Source organism: Dendronephthya gigantea, unplaced genomic scaffold, assembly GCF_004324835.1.
Source record: "Dendronephthya gigantea isolate DGI-Jeju-01 unplaced genomic scaffold, DenGig_1.0 000174F, whole genome shotgun sequence".
Classification (NCBI taxonomy): Eukaryota; Metazoa; Cnidaria; class Anthozoa; order Malacalcyonacea; family Nephtheidae; genus Dendronephthya; species Dendronephthya gigantea.
Window position 1 is genome coordinate 317,256 of NW_021163184.1, and position 24,148 is coordinate 341,403.

Here is a 24,148-nt window from a genome sequence, read left to right on the forward strand (position 1 = left end):
ACCATAGGCAATAAAATAACGAACGTACCGTTCGTCATCTTTCGTATATCCGACGATTGCCGAAGATGTGGCACCCACAAACAAACACACACACACACATCCGGACACTTTTTCGACTACATAGTGGTTAGCCGCGCATGCGCAGGCTACCCACAAAAAACTGGAGAAGTATTATCTTCAGGCAGAAGATTCGTATACTTTTCTGCCAAAATTCCAGAACAAATGTTCAGTTTTCGAAGTGATGTCATAAGCAAGTATAATTCATCTTTACAATGTTATGCTTGTGGTATGCCCTCAAAGGCATCTAAAGATTTGTGTCTCTCTCAATGAATAATGTAATAACTGCCATCAGCAATTATAAGTATTTCATATAAAATGTCAACTGGGCTAATATTGTTAACCATATAATATAGGTTGACTTCTAACTACGCTGCATCTTATCTTATCAATCTTATATGCAAGACTTTGTGATCTTTCATTTTCTGCTAAGCTCTGGAGGCATTCTAACTCCAAATCATTTTTTAAATCATCAAAACATTGAATGTCACCTGAGTCCAGAAATAAACTAACAAGGGTTTGCTGGTGCTTTAAAACAATTCTATCAATGTAATTCAAGTAAAATTTCCATCTAAGGGATCCATTGAATTTTCCAAGACCCTTGCTTAAATTATTAATTGATCTATAGAAAAAGGTTTGGATGTGTTTGCATTTAAAATAGACACCATACACCTTGTAAACCCCAAAAGATATTCCAGCAAATTTCTCTGGCGAACAGCGAGCTAAGTTATTTCCAGGAGGTACTAGCGTACATCAAAAGTTCTTCGGGTTGCAATGAAATTTTGCCACAATATTGTACTGACGTTGGCTCCGCATTGGCCATAAAGCTTTCAAAGTCAGCACATGGTTGCAATCTTTCGTTGGCAGTAATTCCGTCTGACATAGCTGAACTAGCCGCTTCACTATCGATTGAAACTTTAGCTCTCTTATTGTTAGGTGAAGGAAGTTGCTCACTACAAGAAGGAAGTTGCTGTCTTTTACAATAGGTGTCGCACATTTTCAATTTGTTTTCAAAAGTTGACTCCCAATTTTTTGAAGTAAGAAAAAACAACAAAGATTACAAGAACCATGCCTTCAATGGCAAGAGACATTACGCGAGACAAGTTTAAAATCTTCATTAGTTCTGTACAGGTTCGAAAGAATACAAGCATTATCGAATTTCAAGTGATAAGTGATTTTCTCAAATAAATTTCAAGAATTGCTCAACTCCAATTTGCGTTTTCCCAACGAGTTTTGATTATAGATAGTCTCGACTTATTAGTCACAGAATTTCGTAGTTTGGACTAAATTTTTTAACTCATTGCGCTCTGGATATGTCCAAGCAAATGGAACGTTAATAAAATGGCCATAGGGCAAAATGCATGTGTAGCTTACAGTTACTTGAACTAAATGCTATAAAAAGCTTATAAAATTATTGATATGGTAGCAATAAACAGTAGCATACACGAAATACAATTTTTGTTTACTTCCCTTGCTGGGAAATGACTGCAAAGACGGCAGAATTTTATCCCCTAAAATAACCAACTTCCATTGGTCACAGACGAGAATGCGCAGCTTAGATTGTTTCGGAAACAGTATTTTTTAAAACAACGAAATAAAAATTGACATACCTGAATATCGAAGTATGGACGACTTCATAAAATGTTTAAATGTTATCGTGAAAGTCTCCCTCCATCAAAGTCACCAAATACACGAGTCATTAACCTCAATACATCTTTCAAATTTCAACCATATATGCGAAACACACTTTCATACGATGCAATAGTTACTATTTCGTCGTTACAATGCAAAAAACATCCCGAAAAAAATCCAATTAATGAAATAAACAGAGAAATACAACGCCAAGAACAACCGACGCTCCTTAGCAAAATTATTTAACTTTTGCCGAAATGAGCGCTCGTGCCAGTCCAGATAAATCGTTATGACTGAAACAGCTTTTTCATGATGGCTACATGTTCCTTCCACGTATCGCTATATATTACTACATCGTCGATATAGGCTTTGCAACCGTTAATACCCGCAATAAAATTGTTGATTAGCTGTTGGAATGTCGCAGGCAAATTTTTCATGCCGAAAGGCATCACTTTATATTGATAGAGACCTCTGGGTGTGACGAACGCAGAAGCTTCTTTCGCACGTTGAGTAAGGGGTATTTGCCAGAAACCTTTTAGTAAATCAAACTTCGAAACATACTTCGCCTTTCAATCTTATCAACGCAATCATCTATTCGTGGTATGGGATAGGTATCAGACTTCGTAACGTTATTAAGTTTCCTATAATCTGTGCGCATACGAAAACTGCCATCGGGTTTTGGCACAAGTAAACAGGGAGAACTCCAACTGCTCTGACTAAGTTCGATGAAATCATTCTTGAGGAGGTATTCAATTTCAGCGTCGAGGTACTGTTGTTTTGTAGGGTTCAACCGATAAGGGTGTTGTTTGATTGGGGAGGCTTTGTTAAAGATGTCTAGTCATGGGCGACTCTGTCCGTCTTAGACGGGACTTCGGAAAATAAACATTGGTATTCTTGCACGAGGTCTTCGATGTCTTTCCGTTGTGAGTCACTAAGATGACTGAGTCTGTGGTTCATATCGCGTAAAGCATCGGAGTTGTGGAGTTTAGTTGCCTCAGACAGATTAAACAGTTCTGTATTCTCGTCTATGTTATGTTCGACATCTATAGTGCTAACTACCTGCACACCACTCTTCCTCTCATAGTAATTTTTTAACATATTTACATGACATTACTGTTTATTTTTACGCCTATCTGGGGTAACTATTACATAATTTAAATCATTTTCTTTCTTTTCTACGAGGTAGAGGCCAAAATACCGAGCCTGAAGTACGTTTCCAGGGACAGGAAGCAATACAAGAACCTTATCTCCCGGCTGAAATGTACGACTAACACAATGTTTGTCATATTGAATTTTCATGCATTTTTGGGCCGACTGAAGGTTTTTCTTAGCGATTTTGCATGCAGTAGCCAATTTCGTTTGAAAATTTGAAACATGTTGAGAAAGGTCTAATGTCTTTTCACTGTCAAGAAGTAACTTCTCCTTAAGAAGATTAAGAGGTCCCCGAACTGTGTGACCGAAAACGAGTTCAAAAGGACTAAAGCCTAACGATTCCTGAACAGATTCTCGAGCAGCAAATAAGAGCAAATGGATGCCCTTGTCCCAGTCTTTTTCGGTGTCTAGGCAATATGTTCGCATCATGTTCTTCAGTGTTTGGTGAAATTTCTCAAGTGCACCTTGAATCTCGGGGTGGTAAGCGGTCGACTTATATTGCTTGATTTTTAGTTCATGCATGACTTGTTGAAAAATTTCCGACATAAAATTAGTTCCTTGATCTGATTGAATGGATTTTGGAAGTCCGACCAAGGTGAAAAATTTTGTCAATGCTTGAACAATGGTTGGAGTTTTTATATTTCGTAAAGGTATCGCCTCTGGAAATCGAGTTGAGGCGCACATTATTGTTAGGAGATATTGATTTTTTTTCTTTGTCTTTGGCAATGGGCCTACACAATCAATTAAAATCCGGCTGAATGGTTCTTCGAAAGCTGGAATCGGTTTTAGAGGTGTCTTGGGGATGGTTTGATTTGGTTTACCTACAACTTGACAGGTATGGCAAGTTTTACAAGATTCGACGACATCTTTTCGGATAGCGGGCCAGTAAAAATGTGCATGTATGTACTTTTTGATATGTTTTGTTTATTTCGAAATGACCTGACAATGGCGTTTCATGAGCCAAACCTAAAACTTTGGATCGGTATGATTTAGGTATTTCTATTTGGTGTCGAACTAGCCATGTTTCCTTCCCTGAAACTGTGGCCGCCATTTACGCATGAGAATACCTTGTTTTACGAAATAACACATGAGCTCATTTTCTGCCTCGGCCTCGTTCGGCGCGTTTTGCATCAGTGCTGAAATTTCTGGGTCATTTTGTTGTTCAGTAATAAGGTTTGATGTTGAAAATGTTTCGCTATCTCCAGAACTGTCAAATAACTTATGAAGAAATGTATCGGAAATATCATCAGTTAAATCTACCTCTTGCTTTTTGCTCATAGCCCTTGTAACGACGCACACTGGATATAAATTTGGTATGCTGTCCTCTATAGGAACTTTGGGAAATAATCGGTTTATCGCTCAAAATCAGATCAACGTTAACTTTGCTTACTGCTAGGTCATTGCCAAGCAACAAATGAATTCCATCAAATGGGAGAGAGTCTATAACGCCAATTTGAACTTCCCCGGAAACTAATTTCGACTGTAAGTTTATGTTGTGCATTGAAACTGAGGTATATTTTTGTGCGTTAATTCCCCCTTATCAAGGCATTTTTTCCTGAATAGAAACTTTCGGAAAAAGGAAGAATATTGGACAAAATCAAAGACTGAGACGAACTGGTGTCTCTTAGTATCTTAATTGGCAAACGTCTCAATTTAGATTTATTGTTTTGAAATGCAACCGTTAAACACGAATGGTTCAAATACTTTCATGATGGGGTCAGAGTGGTCAAGTGATTTTTGATCATGACCAGATTGTTGTTTGGAACTGGTGTTGTTGTAAGACACCAAACCGGTTGGCTTTGAATTCTGCTGTTCCTTACTCTTCAATTTAAAACAATTTGACATGGTGTGTCCCTCATCTCGGCAGGAACCGCGTGTTAATAATTTGAATGGCTTCCTTTGTTCTGGGGGCCTAAGTGGTGGTGGGATGTAACGCGATTGGTTTTGATAGTTACGAAAATTCTGATCGTGAGAGTGTTTGTTTTCAAATTTACCCTTAAGACCGTTTAAATTCTCTGGATAAGGATATTTCCGCGATGTTTGTCTGTTTTCCGAATTGACAGTGCTATTTCGAAGAAAGGACTGCGTTTGTGACTTGTTAGTGGAAAATTTATAAGTTAAGGTAAATTCGTCTGCTAAGCGAGCGGCGGCTGTCATGTCTTTTGGTTTTTGCTCGTTTATGACTGTGCGGACTTCGTTATTAATACATCTCTTGAGTTCCTCAAGCAACATTAATTTGCGTAAACGTGAAAATCTTTATCTATAGTTTCGGAAAGGCACTAGCGATCATATAGTTGTTCTTTCTCCTGGGCAAACTGAACATATGTTTTATTTGAACCAACTCGTATCCTTTTAGGATTAATTCTTTAACAGTACATAGTCAGAAGACAATTCGGGTGAAAGCTCAGAATAAACATCACGAGCTTTTCTACTAAAGCGCTTTGAAGCAACATAGTTCAATGCTCTTTTGGCTATGCACAATTTTTTGCTACTTTTTCAAAATGTAAAAAATACTTGTCTACTTCTCGCTCCTGGAAAGGTAGAACCATTCTAATGTGTTTTGTAAACTCAAACATCGCACTCCTACTACTGCCTGATGGATGGTCATTCTTCTTCTGAAGTTCTAATCTTCGTAATTCTAGCTCTCTTTTATTTATTTCTGACTATCTACACAGGATTTTATATACAAGAATATCTATTACACTTCAGTATAAACATACTGCTATCAATGTGTGTCCTGATTAAGTACATTCAGAAACGAAACTTTATAGGTATATAAATCTAAAAATCTAAGAATACGATAAGAATACTTTTCTTTATTAAATACAAGTATACTATTAATAAAACAACTAAGCAGCTTTAACAAGTTGTTGTTTAAAATCATTGTAGTTGTTCTGGTTTTGGAGTGCTCCTGGTAAATCATTGTACAACTTTGCTCCAAAGAAATAAAATCCTTTTCTCTCAAACTCAGTTTTCACTTTTGGTAATTTAAGTAACACGTTATTACCACGAGTGTTTTTTGAATGAGAGTTTATTTCAAGTAGTCATCGAAGACGTCACAGGAAAGTTTTTCTACACATTTTCGAACAAACAAGCAAGCTTTCACCCTCATGAGCTTCTCGATACTTATTACAGTCGATGTTGGATTATCGATGATTTTCATGGCTCTTGAAGATAACAAGTTAGGTCTGCTTATTTGTGTCGCTGTCAAACTTGCATGCAGTTGACTGCAGTATGTGATAATAGGTGCAATCATCATAGTGTAGACTTTTTCTGCTGCTAGACTGTTTAGGAAAGGCCGATTTCTTAATAGCAGTCGAAGTCTCATCATGGCTTTCTTGTATTTTTTATCAAAATCCACGTTCAATGTTAAAGATGGATCGACAATATTTCCCAGATAATTATACTGATCTGTATTTTGAACAGGATCGCCGCGATAAAAAAGCTTGAAACTTCGATAATCGTTGTGCATGCAGTGCCAAATAACAAAGCTTTCGTTTTTCCCTTTTTAAGATTTAAAAGAAATTTGTTCTCATAACAAAATTCAGATATGTTATTCAAGTCCTCATTTAACCGCTTCGAGATTTCGTTGACATTGCTGTCTGAGACAAAAATTACGGTATCATCCAGGCGGTGTGCGAACTACGACCGCAATGCATGTTGGGTTATTCGCGAAATGTTAATTTCCTCATTTGCATTTTGACTGTGGAAGAGTAAACATAGCTGCGTTGTATAGAATACATTAATATTTAATGGGGATCAATTGTCTTTTGCCATTCATCAAGAAATACTCTAGGAGTGTACATATTAGGAGATTTTCAGCTCAAACTGCTGCGGTAGACGCATCATGTTGGATCCACAAATCGCTGGCAATTTCTGTCTCACAGACAGGGACTTGTGACAGGTGAGAAGCATGCTTCCTATTTTTACCACACCTGTATGTGTATAATCGGCCTGTTTTTGTTCAGCTTGAAAGAGAACCAGAAAATGCTCATAACTCACAAAACACTAGGTTTTTTTTTTAAGTTAGATTAAGTCTCTCCCACTCACGTGTACGAAGTCACAGAGTGGTGGTGGAAGCTAAATCAAGACTATCTTCTGTAAAAAACACCAAAATGCAACATATACAGTAAGCAGAATACATTATAAACTTGAGTTTACATGTACAGTAAATCGGGCTGGCCTGCCTAGTCGAGGTCTCGCTTGCCAAGCCCAAGCTGGGCTGGAAAATAGCTCGGTCACGTGTTTATGTAAGAAAAAGGAAAAAGACAGGGTTATGTCGTCCACTCCAGCCCAGTTGCTCGAACTGGAAAATTCTGTGGTAAAAGTGAGATGAAATCAGCTCTGCTAAGTGGGCTAGCTTGTGTACACAGGCTGGATCACCTCTACAAAAACACCTAATGCAGGCATTTTGGCTAGCTAAGCACAGATTGTCTCTATCAATTAGTCAGTTCGTAATACTGTACGTTATGAGTTGGCGGAAGTTCAACAGGAGCGCGATGAAATTTAGCCTGTACTGTTAACTGACCTTTCTGTGGAAGGGAGGCTCTTTGGGCCACAAACACACCTGGATCACCTCGCCTTGAGATACGGACCTTGTTCAACCTTTCAATTATTCCAGGCCCAGTAGGCTGATTAAACGATGGTAAGTCAAACTCGCTGAATCTTGACTTTGCTCCAGTCTAATAGTAGTAAGGCAAATCTTTATCAATTCTTTTCCGAAATTCATTGAGGATTTTTGGAAACTCACTAAAGACTTGCTTCAAATCAAAATGTAATCCCAGAATTTCATGTAGTAACAAAATAAAACTTTCAACGTCATCTGTTGAAGAAGACCTTGGGTGCTCCGGATTCAAGTTTCTTTGTCTGTACTCGATCCTACGCAATTCACGACTCTCCAGATTAGCTACCAGGCCAACAATTACTTCACGGGTTAACCCACAAATTCCCTTCACAGGCCTGAAAGAAAAAAAGTTGAAAGAAAAATGTGTAATCATTTTGTTAACCAATTAACGTCCAGAGTCACCTTGAAGAGTAAAATCGTCCGCCATTACACAAAGTTCATATGGCGCCTGGGGAGCGTATTACGCTTTTAAGAGTACCAAAGGAGTTTGACTTGAGTATCAGTAAATGATATTAACTGATCATTTTAATGCCTCAACTAAATACTATTAAACGATCAGCTTGTGGAATAAGCTTGCATTGAACATGTCGCTTGCAAAAAAATTTTGTGAGCTAACCTGTTCACATCAATTAAGGAATAGTCCTTAGTTTCTCTATGCCAAGGCATCCAGTCATCCAATAACCAAAACTTCATTTCTTCACAATACTTTGATCGCTGATCTTCACTCAAGCCTCTTCCATCAACAGCTTTGTGCCAGTTATGTAAAATCTTGATGACATTTGCTCCGGACGCATGACCTTTCTTTTCCAAAAATTTTAGTACTCCAGGTGAGATTAACCGTTCACAATCGGGCACGGATTGTTTGTTTTTGCCTATACCGTGACAAAATAATGCATATTAGCTATTACTCTCCTCTTTAAACTATTTCTTATACTATAGTTCATGCTAAATTGAATAAAGCAGCTCAGCTGGAATCCACCGGACTAACTAGTGCGACTCGTTCTCATTACTTCGTCATGTAATGCCACTGAGACTATAAAGTAAACTAACGTAAAAAACCAGCAATAATTATTAACAGACCGTGGCACCATTAAAGTATTGGAAAGACACTAAGCCATAATAGGGAATTGTGATTTGTCCATACTACGCAAATAAGAAAAATAACATGGTTTTATAGGAAGCGAATGCATATTTTACCCGTGAGTGCTTCATATGTTAGGCCTGTGCTGGGGTCATGTAATGCTTTTTTCAAATGTCAGAGGTCAATGCCAGGTATATTACCATCACGAAGACAGGAGACAATTCTTTTAAGAAGATGGTTATGATCTTCATGCTGATGGCTCGTTCAGAAGATTGCTCTCCTAGCTCAGGTTGGTAGAGATAACAGGTGAAATCTGCAGGATCGTCCTCGATATCTTTCAGCTTCTGAACCTTCATGCGGAATAAATAGATTGCCATCAAAGATTTGAATACCTCGGCAGCTGTCTCATCCCTTCCCTTAACCCATGGATATGGGTCGTGTTGGAAGGGAAATAATTTCCTTCTAAGAATCAGGCAAGCATTACGGAGCATAACTGCATGATCACCACCACAACACATAAAATCATGACACCACTTAACGTCTTCGGCAGGAACAGCTGGATGACTTTGCAATGGGTTTCCTAGTGAAAAAGGTAATAACTGTAGTTGGCCAGAAAATTCTTCTTAATCATATTAGCTATTTCTTGCGCTATAGAGAAAATGTGTACAGAGTTGTTGGATAACACAACTCTGGTACAATCAACAATACCAAAGATGTTATTTAATCATTTTACAACTATACAATACCTTCCTTGTCCACTGTGAAATATTTTGTAATTTCTGTAAACTTCATTCCTTTCGCAGCATTCCGGGCGTTCTTGATTACTTCAACGATGGATGTTAGCCTCTTTCTTCCTGATGTTCTTAGCGTGTTATATTCCCCATCAGTTGTAAAACCTTGGAAACATGAAAATAGAACAGCACGTTACGTGAAGTCAAATAATGTGAACAGAAGTATTACATGTTTCCTGAAAGTATTTTTGTTACAAACCAACAACATCCATGTGCATATTCTTCATAACAGCTTCCATTTCTAATTCAAGGTTTCTGAGTTGACAATCAGTGATTGATTTATACGATAGGAACTGCACAGGAACAGCATAAGGCTTCCGGTTTCTCAATTCATCGGAAATCATAAATATCAACAGATGAGTTGCAACCGATCTTTTCTTTGAAAACAGTCCTTTCAGATACTTTTCTAACTTCACTGTAATTTGCGATATCAACTTCTTAACATGCCCCAAATCACCAGACTGGAAGCAGGAGATCATTTGTGAAAGTTCAACCTGATACTCATTCGCTTGCTTTAGTAACTCTTCGAATCCAGTTACATTCCACGCGAGTTCCATGAGTGTCTGCTCTCGTTTGCCAGGGACCACCAGTGCTGCCTCATAAGCCACTTTTGCTGCAGTACACGCTTCCTTCAAGTATATAATGTCATCTTCCACATCAGACTTTATTTCAGTAAGATTATGAGGCTTGATATTACGGACAGCGTTACATCTACTTTTATACAACTTGTACAGTGTTTGCACACTACCATCTCCAAGGTCTTCATCACCTGACCACTCACCATGCATGCTTTCTCTCAGTCCAGCACGTACATCGCAGGCGTCCGGTTTGATCCACCATCGTCCATTGGGGTTATTATTCTTCATTTCCTGTAACACTTTTGCCTATACATCACCAACATAAAATTATTGAATATACAGTAAAGTAGCTCTTAATTTCTGAGTAAAGTGTTTCCAGTGTCGTATCTAGCACATTGCAATTCACATTGTCTGTACTTCACCACTTGAGACGTTTTTGAAGCAGAGAACTTAGGCCTACTATGGTTAAGAATTTAACTGTTAAAATACTCTTCAGTTCATTTGACAAATCATGTGCAATATTTGCTTTGGAAAGTGACAAAACATCTTTCATATGAAAAGACAGATTGTGAAGCTCAACAACTTTGCTTCAATATCACTGGTTGGATAGACTGTGTAAACACAAATGTTCACACCACATGTAACACAAATATGGAATGAACTGAACCTGAAGTACAGCACCATGTACAAAATCGTCCATAAGACCTATTTTGACCTACAGTATGATATACCAGATTTTTATTGCATGCACATTACACATGTGGAAAATATATGTACTGTAGGAGACGACAAGTAAAGAAACCAACAACTTTAACCCATTTTTACCTGAATATCGACAGTTTTGGTAAAACTTGAATGGGAGATTTGTTTCTGAATTTGCTGCACACTCACACTTGCTATATTCACTTTGCACTGAAAAAGAATACAATGAACTTAAAAACAGTAACCTACATATTGTGATCACTTAGAATACATTCAGCATGAAATATATTTTTATCATAATGAATGTAATCTTTTTACCTTTAATGGATCATATATCCCAGGAACAGTAGGATGGCACTTTGGTTTTCCTGCATCAGGAACAATACCATGAAGCGTTTCAATATCTTTTTGCACATGTGTACTTGCAACCATATCCATTTGTTCTTTTTGAACATGACTCCATAAACGAGTTATAGTTGGATGCAAATTATGTTCTTCCGTAGGCAAATCGGGAGAATGTAAGGTTCTCTCCAGGTTTAGGAGTACTAGCAATAATCCTAGCATCATTCTGATCGATAGAATCAAATGATGAACTGAGGTCCACCATTTCATCTACAAATAAAATATATATAGCCATAGTGTTTGTGCAATGTGCCCCCATGCATACTATTATTTATATTAATATTTACTCTCAGCCTAACACAAGATGATTTTACTCATCAAAAGAAGATTGAATTACCTTCATTTTCTACATTACCTGAATTATTTCAAATCCATCAGTTAAATCAATGCCACTCATTTCCAAAGCATTTCCTATAATATCACCAGATCTGGAATAATCTTCACATTCTGGTTGTTGCACTTCAGAAATATCTTCTACTTCATATTGCCAGAAAGGACCACGGTGCAAGCATGCCCATTTATGTCCGAAGTGAGCAAACATGGTCTCCAACCACTCTAAATAATGCTGCTCAATGCCTAATTTCTGAGTACGATGTGCAGCAAAGAAACGTAGATTGTAGTCTATTAGCCCAAACGGCATCCGGTCCATTGGCATTCTTGTTGGTAACCCACCATCTTTTGTTGCGACACATTTTGAAATACTGTGCAGCAGATTATGCTTTTCAGCCATGAACAATGTTCGCATTGCATTGAGACTAAGGTCAAGAAAGTCTGCCTGGACAAATTGAAAGAAATCCATACCATCACTATCAATCACCATCTTCTTAAACAAGTAACTCACCAACTGTTTCTTCAATCTTGCTGACATGTTAGATTTAAATGCATCATCAAAATCACGAACAATGTCACCAACAGTTGCCCTTGACTCAGTCAACCTTTTAACTGGTGATGCTTTAAAAATTGGAGATAGAGTTTGATAGTCTGCCATTCCACATGGATGTGTGTTAGACCGCTCATCACACAAGTCAATAGAACTGTTAACATAGTCAATATCCAAATCTTCCTCTGCATCTTTTAGTGTAGGATATTTCTTGGCCAAATTTTTGAGAACACGTGTTTGGCAAGACAACCCTTTAAAATATTAAAGTAAGAAAGTTTAAAAGAGTTATTTTATTAACCCTTAATTATATACACAATGTGCTCCCATGCACTCAATGCCTGCATGCAGCACCCTACTTTAGTGTTTACTCTGTCTAAAGCCAGATAATTTACTTACTTTCCACCTTAGTGGCTTACTATGTCCTATTAGCCCTTTAACACACCACTATGTACTTCACTTTACTGCTTTACTTGGTTCTAGTTGTGCAATCCAGTTGCACATTAATGGTTAAGGGCTGCTGTATTATATTGCTGGCCGGACCAGCCTGCTTGGAGCCTGATTTGAAGTGTTATGAGCAAGGAAGGTAAAGTCTCAAAATTATAATGATTAATTGCCAAATATTGGTAATTACATAAATACATTATACTGTAACAGCAAGTGAAATATTTTTATCTGTTCGACTTGATCCACAAGTTTTATTGATAGCATCTGCACATTTCGCCCAGAATTCCTGATTTTTGTGCCAGGGCCATTTGTTTTCCCATGCGTTCTCAGCATACAAGCATATATATTGCACTAGGGTTTTCGTTTCTTGTTCAGACCACGAGACCTTTTTATTGGAAGGATCCTCTATTGTTTCAATATTTTTAAACAAACTCTTCCTTGACTTAGGTGGGTTTGGTGTTTTCACTAATTTTGGTTTGGATTTTCCAGGCGTGTTGCCTGTTGGCGGACCACAGGATCGTTTAGAAGCCACTGTGCCACTGTAAAAAGCACACATTTTTACATGCAAAAAAAAGGCGCAATGGAACGGGGTGCTTTTGGGTGCTTATTATTTTTCTAGTACTTCAGGGTCTATTATGTAATTAAGCATGTACAATATACATTTATCAGCAACGATTTAGCTAAAATATTGGCTAACGAAAGCCTCAATATATGCCATAAAAATGTGCTACACAATAGTTCAAATGTTCAATCGCTTTGCTTTGTGTTCATTGATGTGGTAAATGCTCACCTTAGATCTTGTTGACGTATTACTTCGAGGTTAGCTGTTCTTCAAATATACAACATTTACGAACATATTATCCAAATCTTATGCGAAATTTAAGCGATAAATGATAGCGCTCCCTATGCCATTTCGCGAAGTTTTTGTGGAAAACACAAAATTTGACTACCAGAGTTCACTGCGGTCATAGTTCGCACACCGCCTGGGTATCATCTTCATATTGGATAACTTCAGAGTTCTGTAAAATTTCTTGAAAGTCATTAAAGAAGATAACAAACAGCAAAGGTCCCAAAATTTTTCCTTGAGGCACTCGGGTGAACAAAGGCTCTTCATTGGAATGTGTTCCAGTAATATCGACAAATTGAGTTCTATGAAACAGATAGTCCGTAAACCAATTTAGCTCCTCACTGTTAATTCCATAGGTAGATAACTTATTGATTAACCTCCCATGATTGATGGTGTCAAAAGCTCTGGTAAGGTCCAGAAAAACCGCACCCACTAATTTCTTTTGTCCGACTTGCTTTCTTATCCGATCACATAACAGGGTAGCAGCCATCTCTGTTGATCGCTGGCCGAAAACCAAATTGATACTTAAATAAAAGATTGTTGCTTTCCAAATATGACGAAATTTGTTGGTACACAGCTCTTTCCAAAATTTTTGAAAGGGCTGGGAGAATCGAAATCGAACGATAATTTTTGGGTAGTGACATTACTCCCGATTTATGAATAGGTACAATGCGTGCTTTTTTCCAGGTTGTTGGAAAGGTACTGGTTTCCAGAGAAAGGTTGATAATCTAACATAAAGACACACATATTACATCAGCTACGTCCTTCAACAGTGATGGTGGCAGATTATCTGGGCCAGTTGCTTTTGTGCGTTTCAGTTGACTTAGCTGCCTACGAACAAAAGTTGCAGACACATATTGAAACCGGAACACTTTATCAGTACGTTGATTCGCGGTAGGTTTTATAGTTCCAAACAAACTCACAAAATGGCATTGATCGTTTTTTGATATCCTGTACAACCCTAGCAAACCAAGAGCTGAATTTGTTAGAAAGGTTTTGCTTATTCTGTGTTTTTGGAATATTTGATTGCTGTTTTGTTGGAAATAGTTTCTTTATAATATTCCAAAAACGTTTTGGGTTTACTTGGTTTTCGTCCAGCTGGTCATTATGGTATTTTGCCTTAGCTTGCCGTAATAAATTGTTACAGCGATTTCGGAGCTGTTTGTAAATAGCCCAGTCTTCTTCTTTTTTACTTTTTCGGGCTTTTCTCAACATTTTATCACTATTCATTAAGCTCTTTACCAATGACCAATTAGTTTCCTTAAAGGACATTGGAAGTATATTTAAATTTATGATTTTTGAAAAGATGATACCTGTTAAAAGAGAGAAAAACTACTTTTAATTCTCTTGATGTTTTCGTCTTTAAATAAAATCAATTTCTTTTGAGGAGCAAAAGAAGAATCATCCGCCATTTTGTTTTATTTTGAATATAATGTGATATGTTAATTTATGCATGTGACGTCACAACTGGGATTTCTTTGCAAACAAAGTTTATTGTAAATACTATTGTAAATAAAGTAACATGTACTGTTCTGTATATGGATGCAATAGCAATAGCAAAAACAACCAAGATAAATCGCTACATTTCTTCTCCTTCCTTAATGCCAACAAAGGTCAAAATGAAAAAAGGAGAAAGAAAACTTGGATCGAGTTCTGCAAAAGAAAGCAGTTTAACCCGACAAAAAACTTGACTATCTGCTCAAATCATTTCACAGAAGATGCATACGTGCCATCAAACTCGCCTCAGTTTCTCAATTCCATCAGTTTTCCTGGCAAAAGGAAAGCCAAGCTAAAGGACGATGCTTTACCAACCATAAATATTACCGACATCAAGCAAGAAAGCAACGCAATTAAATTTTGCCGGATTGGAGCACTTTCTAGAAAAAAGGTACTTTTAGCAATATTGTAAACAATTAATTGGTTGTTGGAATTGAAATATAGAAATAAAACGCATTTTAAACTTGCATATTTTTATTTGCTTTGTCTACATTATAAAATAGGACATTCACGGGATTATGAAATAATATGTTGAAGAAGAAGTTGCAGAAGAAGTGGATACGGAAAGTTTTGAGACCAACAATGCAGACGAGCATGTTTCGAGCGTTGGCGTTCTCGTATCGAGCCAGGACAGTTTTGCTATGTTGAGAGATATGGGTTTGCCAGTAAGAAATAAATCAAGCCAAGTAAATCAGCCTTGCAAATGCAATATAAACAAGAAGGAAGTTAAGTCTGTTGCAACACAAACTTTCTTGAATAGCAAGACTCTTTCAGAGCATCTACTTGGTATAAAAACACCTGTGACTTCCACTTCTGCATCTACTGGAACACAAACAAGTCCCTTCGTTGACCCTGATTTTATAGAAGACTCTCATCCATTGCCATCAAATAACCAAGTGCCATTAGATGATCCTGTAGATGATCCTGTGGCGAGAGATGAATTATCTGACCCAGTGACAATGTCTGACCCAATAGACGTTACTTCTATAGACGATAGGCATGATAAAGTTTACGACTTTACCAAGGACATTCTTCGACGATGAATCCGAACACAGCGACGAAGAATCTCAGCTTATGTTACAAGACGAAGAAAATGAAGAAAAAGTCATTCTATCAAGTAAAAAATCCTACCAAGAACAAAGGAAGTTTATAGTGTTCAAAGAGTCGCTCGTCAGATGTTTCAAGCGTTGTTTCAAATGTGGCTCAAACTGCGTTATAACCCTTGAAAGTACCATCGGAACATTCAGCCGAATTTCCGTGACCTGTTTGAATAATATTAGCCATGGCTTCCTTTTGTCTACAGGACCACTACACAATAGACTGCCAGTTTTTCACCTAATGATTACTGCTGGTATTTTATCTTGTGGTCTTGAGGTTGCCAAAGTCCTGCGCTTTTTCGATTGCCTGCAAATAAAGTCAATCACGCGTCAGCAGTTCTCTTCTCTCAGTGTATGCCATACCTGCTGTTTTCAATGTTTGGAATCGGGAGAAAGATCGTTTAGTTTGTGAAGTTCAAGGCACATCTCGTGTTATAGCATCTGATATGCGCGTGGACAGCCCAGGGCATTGTGGCTTGTTTGGGTCTGGAAGCTCTTTGCATGTAGAGAAGAATGTCATACTGGACACGCAGATTATCAAGGTATTGTATATCTCCTTTTTCAGATTTCAGAATACAGCTATTTCAATTAAGGTTGTCATCGACTGAAAGTGAAACGATCAGTTTTTCTTTTTAGAGCACAGAAGTTAAGAACTCAAACGCCATGGAACTTGAGTCCCTCAAAAGACAGCTGTTGTATCTGGATAACGCCAATGTACGTGTTTGTAAACTTGTTACAGACAGGCATAACCAAGTTTCAGCCTATATAGCGAGTGAAAAGAAAAACATTGAACATGCCTATGATGTTTGGCACATAGCTAAAGGTGAGTTTATGAGGTGTTTCCACAAAATAAATATTATTAACCCATTAAGTGGCAGAGCTTCCCCACTGACGAGTAAAATCGTCTGGCGTTAGACAAGTAATAAAAATAAGTAGGGCGCATTGGGGTGCATTGCCACTTAATGGGTTAACTAGATAGATTGTCAGATTTTGTGGTTAACCCATTAAGTGGCAGAGCTTCCCAACTGACACAGGTGAAAAGAAAGGGTTGTTGAAACTTGTCAAAAAGAAGAAGTTTCGCATGGTAAAGCCTTGGATTGGGGTAATTGCAATTTAAAGTAATATTATTTGGTTGACAACCTAATTTGTAATTACAGTATACACGGTAAATTTGGATTGTTTGCAATTTTAAATACCAGCACATACCCCCCCCCTTTTGTGAAACATTTCATTTATAAAGTCCCAACATTTTCAAGAACCCCACTCAATTTAGGTACTTGCTCTTTCCCTTTTATATTGGTACCCCAGAAGGCACCATGCATCCTAGTACATCTTGTTACTTAATGGGCTAACGTGTGGTTACATCATTTTGTACATTGTAGTCCATTATCAACCATATGTACTGGGTGGCCTGTTCCAGTAAAACAGAGGATGAAAGGCAAGAAAAGTGGGAAAGTTTGGCAAACCATATTGTCAATATTCACATCCATAAGGAAAACAAGGTTTTTGTCAAGTGCACTCATGAAGTTGTGGAAAGGCAAGCAAGGTAAATTTAGAAATTGAAGCAAGGTAAATTTAGAAATTGCTGCTTAATGGGTTAATTAATATCATGCTATAACAACTGAAATCTTAATTGTGGTTTACTAATTATATAGGATCAGCAGCTCATAAGAAATTGTCTGAGTTGATCACAAGGCTAAGGCTAATTAGTGCTGTTAGGAAGCTTTCAAACTATCATCAAACTTCAGGCTTAGAAGCCAAACATTCACTTGATAATGTTTTTGCATCAAAGAATACATACTATCCATACCACTGTCTAATTGCAAGGTATAATTCTTTCAATTATAAATCCAGGTCCACATACAGGATTTTTTACCAGCAGGAGAGGGGAGGGGGCACACAGGCAGTGGAGCACTAATAGCAATATTTGAAGCAACCAAAGAATAATTTTGATTATTTATAGTAACATAAAACTGCCCCTGTTGCCCCCCCCCCTCCCTGTGTGCGGCCCTGTATATATCTACATGCATTTTTAATTTTGGAAACACTAAAATATTTTTATATTGTGTACAGATTATGGTGTTCCAACCTGCTTTACAACGAAAATGCAGACAGACAGCAAGCCAAAAGAATGGATGGAGAAATGCGCTGGTCAATTGCATACCCAAAAGCGCATAAAGGAGAAAAGGTGGTGGCTGTGATATATATTGAATATTTAATTAGGCTGTAAGGTATAAATATGCATGCGTAATTAGCAGCAGTTGTTGGCTTGCCGGATAATGCTGTAACATAGAGTAAAACAGAGAATAAAACATTTTTATGAAGACTAGATCAATCCGTATCAATCCGTATCAAGGACAAGGCATATACACTACAATTGGCGACGAGGATGAACGTTGAAGTATGAACTGTTATATTTTGTGAACATTTTGTCTTTAAAAGCAGTAAATGTCGATAAATGTCGAAATTGGCGGCATGCAAGCTTTTGATTGTAAGGGCGATATCACGAGTATATCTCCAAGGTGGAAAAGATGGCGAAAAGCTTTTCAGTTTTTTGTTGATGGGAAAGGAATTAAAGATGAAAAGCAAAAGAAGGCCTTACTTCTGCACTGAGCTGGTGTGGATGTTCAGGAGATTTTTGAAGCGTTAGACGTCTCCGAGGTCAGTAGCTGTAGCAAGATGGACGAGTACGAAGTCGCTTTGAAATTGTTGGACGATTATTTTTCACCAAAAGCAAATGTGTCATATGAAAGGCATGTGTTCCGTCAGAAGAAACAAGAAGAGGGAGAAACTGTTGACCAATTTGTGATCAGACTGAGGCATCAAGCTGAGAACTGTAGTTTTGGAGAACATTTCGGTGAGCAGATCCGAGACCAAGTAATTGATAAGTGTCGGTCATCTGGATTGAGAAGAAAACTGTTAGAAAAGAGTCAAGATTTGAGGCTGGAAGATGTACAACAAATCGCACGGGCGATGGAAGCGGTTAGCGTTCAGGCCAAGACTATGGAGTTTCCCACTACTGGGCAAGTGAATCGCATTCGCGAGAGGAAAAGATTTGGTATTCAAAATGGTAATACTTCGAAACCTAAGTCTAAGTGTTGTTTTCATTGTGGTCGCGAGGGACACTTTGCCCGTGATAAAAACTGTCCTGCTAAGTTAGCTACCTGCAGAAAGTGTCAGAGTGTTGGGCATTTTGCGGCAGTGTGTAGATCGAAGGGAGATTCGCAGTCGGGAATGAAAGACAGGAGGTTTGTGGGAACCCTGAAAATGTAAGTAACAGAGTGAATCATGTAGACTTTGAGGATGAGTACGCTTTTATGGTCCAAAAAAATAATGAGTCAAATGGAATTGGTTTGATTAACATTAATGTTGGGGGAGTTGACATTCGAAATGTTATGATTGACTCTGGGTCTACGTGTAATATCATAGATAAGAGTACTTGGGAAATGCTTAAAAAGAATGGGGTGAAATGTAAGTCCCAAAAGTCTGTGGGGAATATTTATGCATACGCGTACCACTTAAGACCCTTGGTAAATTTCAGTCAAAAGTTACTTATGGGAATTTAGTGACGGAAGCGGAGTTTTAGATGGGACAGGACGGCCTTTGATCGGATGTAGAAGTGCCAGAGAGCTTGGAGTGTTATTGCTTTTACAACTTGACGGAGTCTGACATTAAAGAAAGATTTTCAGGATGTTTTCACGGTGTTGGAAAGTTGAGAGATTTCCAGTTAAAGATCCATATCGATCCTGCTGTTAAACCTGTTGCTCAAAAGTCACGGAGGATTCCGTTTGGTTTGAGACAGAAAGTGGAAGACAAATTGACCGAGTTGTTGGAATGAGATATTATTGAAAGAGCGGAAGGGCCCACCTCTTGGGTAAGTCCAGTTTGCATTGTTCCTAAACCAAACGGTGAAATTAGATTATGTGTGGATATGAGACGGGCCAATGAGGCTATCCAGAGGGAGAGACACCCAATACCAACGATAGATGAAGTACTTTTGAACATGAATCAGAGTACCGTGTTTTCCAAGTTAGATTTAAAATGGGGGTTCCATCAAATTGAATTGGCTGAAGAATCTAGAGGGATTACGACCTTCACGACTCATTGTGGTTTATACCGTTATAAGCGCCTTATGTTTGGGATAACATCCGCCCCGGAGGTTTATCAACATATTATTCAGCAGATCCTACAGGGATGCGAGGGAGTTCAAAATATCGCGGACAATATTATTGTTCATGGTCCTACTGTTGAAGTGCATGATCGTAGATTGATTAAAGTCTTGGAGGTATTACAGAAGAGGGGTCTCACCCTTAATCCAGAAAAGTGCGAATTCCGAATACCCAAAATAACATTTATGGGACATTTTGTATCTGAGAAAGGGATTGGGCCCACTGAGGAGAAAGTCAGGGCTGTGGTGAATGCTAGGGAGCCGAAAACAGCCTCTGAAGTTCGGAGTTTTCTTGGTCTGGTAAATTTCTGTAGTCGGCTCATTCCAGATTTAGCTACAACGGCTGAACCCTTGCGAAAGTTAACCAGGACAACTACACCTTTTGTTTGGGGAAATGAACAGGATAAGGCGTTTCAAGAGCTTAAGAATAAGATGTCTACTGCTGATTCTTTGGCTTATTTTGATAAGGATGCAGAAACGTTGATAATCTCAGATGCCAGTCCTGTGGGTCTGGGTGCAGTGCTTGTGCAAAAGCAACAAAATGTAATGAAAGTTGTGGCATATGCTAGTAGATGTCTTTCTGACGTGGAAAGGCGGTATTCTCAGACGGAGAAAGAAGCATTAAGTATAGTACGGGCTTGTGAGCGTTTTCATGTGTATTTGTATGGGATTCACTTTGAGGTTTTGACAGATCATAAACCATTAGAAGTGGTTTATTCCAAAACCCATAGGCCCTCTGCACGAATCGAAAGGTGGGTTTTGAGATTGCAGAATTATGATTTTACTGTTAGTATCTTCCGGGTCCAGAAAACATTGCGGACACATTGTCTCGGTTGATTCCAGTAAACTGTGAGTCGGGCGTAAATGTAGCAGAAGAGTATGTGACATTCATTGCAGAGAACGCAGTACCGAATGCCATGTCGATTCAAGAGATAGAAAAGGAGTCTGCGGTTGATCAGGTCTTATCCGTGGTCAGAGAAGCCATCCTAAGTGGGAATTTGAAGAAGCTGCCAAAAGAGTATCGAAATGTGGGAAATGAATTAACCGTTTTGGGGAAGTTAATTCTTAGAGGTTCCAGGTTGGTTATACCGAAAGTGTTGCGGAATCGGGTCTTAGATTTGGCACATGAAGGCCATCAGGGGATAGTTAAAACTAAGCAGAGGATCCGTTCTATTAAAACTAAGCAGAGGATCCGTTCTAAAGTTTGGTGGCCCAGAGTTGATTGTGAAGTAGAAAGGAGATGTAAAGTTTGCCATGGGTGCCAGTTGGTTTCACAGAGTCCATCTCCAGAACCTATGAAGAGAACGGTGTTGCCGAAAGCACCCTGGCTGGACGTTGCTGCTGATTTGTTGGGTCCATTACCAGGAGGAGAATATCTGTTTGTTGTAGTTGACTATTATAGTCGATACTTTGAAGTTGACATTTTGAAGTCTATTCTGTTTAGCAGCATTATAGATAGTCTTGATCGTATGTTTGCGATGCATGGGATTCCTGAATCCATGAAAACGGACAATGGCCCACAATTTGTTTCAGCACAATTCAAGGATTATATGAGAGCTAACAATGTCAAGCATGTTTTTTCCACTCCTTTGTGGCCCCAGGGAAATGGTGAGGTTGAGAGACAAAATCGTACTCTTCTAAAGTCAATGAAGATTGCTTGTGCAACTGGGGGAGATTGGAAGAAAGAGCTGAATAAATTTTTGATGGCGTACCGTAGTACTCCACATACTGTCACAGGAGTAAGCCCAGCAAAGTTAATGTTTGGAAGAGAGATAAGAACTAAAGTTCCTTCTGTTATGCAGGTGTTCCAACCGAAGTTGAATGTCGAGCAAAGAGATGCAATGATGAAAGAAAAGGGGAAATTGTATGGAGACCGTAGACGACTAGCGGCAGATCGGAATATTGAGATTGGTGACACAGTCCTTGTGAAAAATTCGAAGCCGAAGAACAAGTTGTCGCCAGCATTCAAAGATGCGTTGTATAAGGTAAAGGACAAGATCGGAAACGAAGTTACAGTTGAGTCGGAAAATGGAGTAACATATCGGAGAAATTCTGCGCATGTGAAGAGATATGAGAATGAGGAGCAAACTAGTCAAGATGAAGTAGCTGTTGAAGAAACCGATCAAGATGAAACATTTGTTGAAGAAATCGAGTCCAGCGGTCGTGACTGTGAAGTTTCGCCTCAAAACGGACAGCTATCGCCTAGACCAAGAAGGCAGTGTCGGCCTCCTAAACGTTTTGGTGATTACTTACTATATATAAGTAATTCGTAGTACTTTATAATATGTTATAGTGTACACTTTATATATGTTAAAAAAAAATTAACTGTTACAGAATTATTTTGAAAAAGGAGGGATGTGATATATATTGAATATTTAATTAGGCTGTAAGGTATAAATATGCATGCGTAATTAGCAGCAGTTGTTGGCTTGCCGGATAATGCTGTAACATAGAGTAAAACAGAGAATAAAACATTTTTATGAAGACTAGATCAATCCGTATCAATCCGTATCAAGGACAAGGCATATACACTACAGTGGCCAAACCCATAAAGGAGCTTCCAACACACAGTATGCATTTACTATTAATAAGGGTTTTCCCTTAAAATAGAATTGTTTGGCATCAAACAGTTTGAGAGTAGAAGCACTTTTAAGTGGTTAAAATAGATTAAATACACTAGAATGTATTTTGTACTGTTCATATTAAACATAGGTTTTTTAATAAAATATCAAATTTCATCTTAGAATATGTACAGAATATTCCATTTGAATGCCTGAAACTTCGTCGAGACTACCCAACAATTAAAGCTGCTGCAAAAAATGCAAAAGCTGTGCTACCAAAAGAACCAGACTTGCTTGTGGAAACATACCTAAATGGGAAACCACGTGAGAGGAAAGAGGATGTTGTCTCGTGCAGACACAGTTGATTTACAAAACCTGCCTTGCCTGAGCAAGAGGATGCAACAATTATGTGCCAGTGCAAAGGAAAATGTGCTACGAAAAGATGTTTGTGCAAAGGAAATGATCACTATTGTGGTTCAAACTGTACTTGTAAAACTGGACAGTGTTCTAATCGAAGTTGATACGTTTTATCTAGACCATAAATGTATACAATGCCTTAACTCTTAAAAACCTTTAACATTTTGTTCAAAGCAAACAAACTGCAAATTCCCAACAAATTGCCCTACCAAAACACTGTTTTCAACGATTGAGGGGGGGGTGACACCCCCCACACCCCCAACAGTTACGCCCCTGTATTAACCAATAATATAAATAGAATGTAATATATGACCCATCATGCTATTACCTTTGAAACCATGTCCGTTATTGTTTTGGATATTTAAAGTGTGTGTAAAGTCCGTCAGGCGATGAATACTTTTCTCGTATGCATTTATATAAACACGAGGGGAATGGCCTTTGAATCTTTTTTCCGAGTATGTGAAAGATCCAACGCGAGCATCTTCTGTAACCGACCAGACAATAGATGTGCATACGAGCAAGCTCTTCGTCACCCAACGGCCAATTCTCTTCGACATATTGCATAGCATCAACTTCAAGCACGTCTGTTGAGATATTTTGCAGCAAAGCTGATAGTTCGGTAATACAAGTAAAGCCTTGGTTCAGTGCCGACGTAAGTTTGTCATCATACTCGTCATATTCTACAGCTTTCTCATAACAACAAAAGCTTTCTATAGTTCTACTCGCAACAAACACAGTGTGAGTCAATTATATTTATACAGTTATTTATTCCTTAACTCTCCAATAACAGTAATTATTATACATTATAGTAATAAAAGCAATTTGATTGGCTAATAGTTGACAGATAAATCGCGCAATCACGCAAAATAAAGTTATCTGCTAGCAGATAACTGAGTTATCTGCAAGTGGGCCTGTGGTGGTTAACAAGCGGTATTCATTTAAATGTATTTATGTATTAATAATTGATGTATTTTTGGATGTTGCTATTAAATAAGCTTTTTCATTTGTTAATACTATGTTTACTATTCTTCAAATGTATAATAAAACAATTATTGAATTCGGTTTTTGTGATATGCAGAGTTATCAAGCATAACTCTGCATATCACAAAAACCTCATCCAATAATTGTTTATTAACGTCTCTATAAGATTATGATTTTAAGAATATAATATATCTTCAAACGTTTGACTTATCTTTGTCTGAGCACAACTCCACAAAG

At 38.1% G+C, this 24,148-nt stretch overlaps 1 protein-coding gene and 1 pseudogene across 1 annotated transcript; one reads left to right on the top strand and one right to left on the bottom strand.

The window, feature by feature from the left end:
* Positions 1–7,280: 7,280 nt before the first annotated feature.
* On the bottom strand, positions 7,281–13,680 carry LOC114538096 (annotated as a pseudogene).
* Positions 13,681–19,715: 6,035 nt separating this feature from the next.
* LOC114538097 (uncharacterized protein K02A2.6-like) lies at positions 19,716–22,878 on the top strand. The gene is made up of 3 exons (XM_028559216.1): positions 19,716–20,582; positions 20,744–22,193; positions 22,697–22,878. The coding sequence occupies exons 1-3, from the start codon at positions 19,716–19,718 to the stop codon at positions 22,876–22,878; spliced, it is 2,499 nt and encodes an 832-aa protein (XP_028415017.1).
* The last annotated feature ends 1,270 nt before the right edge of the window (positions 22,879–24,148 follow it).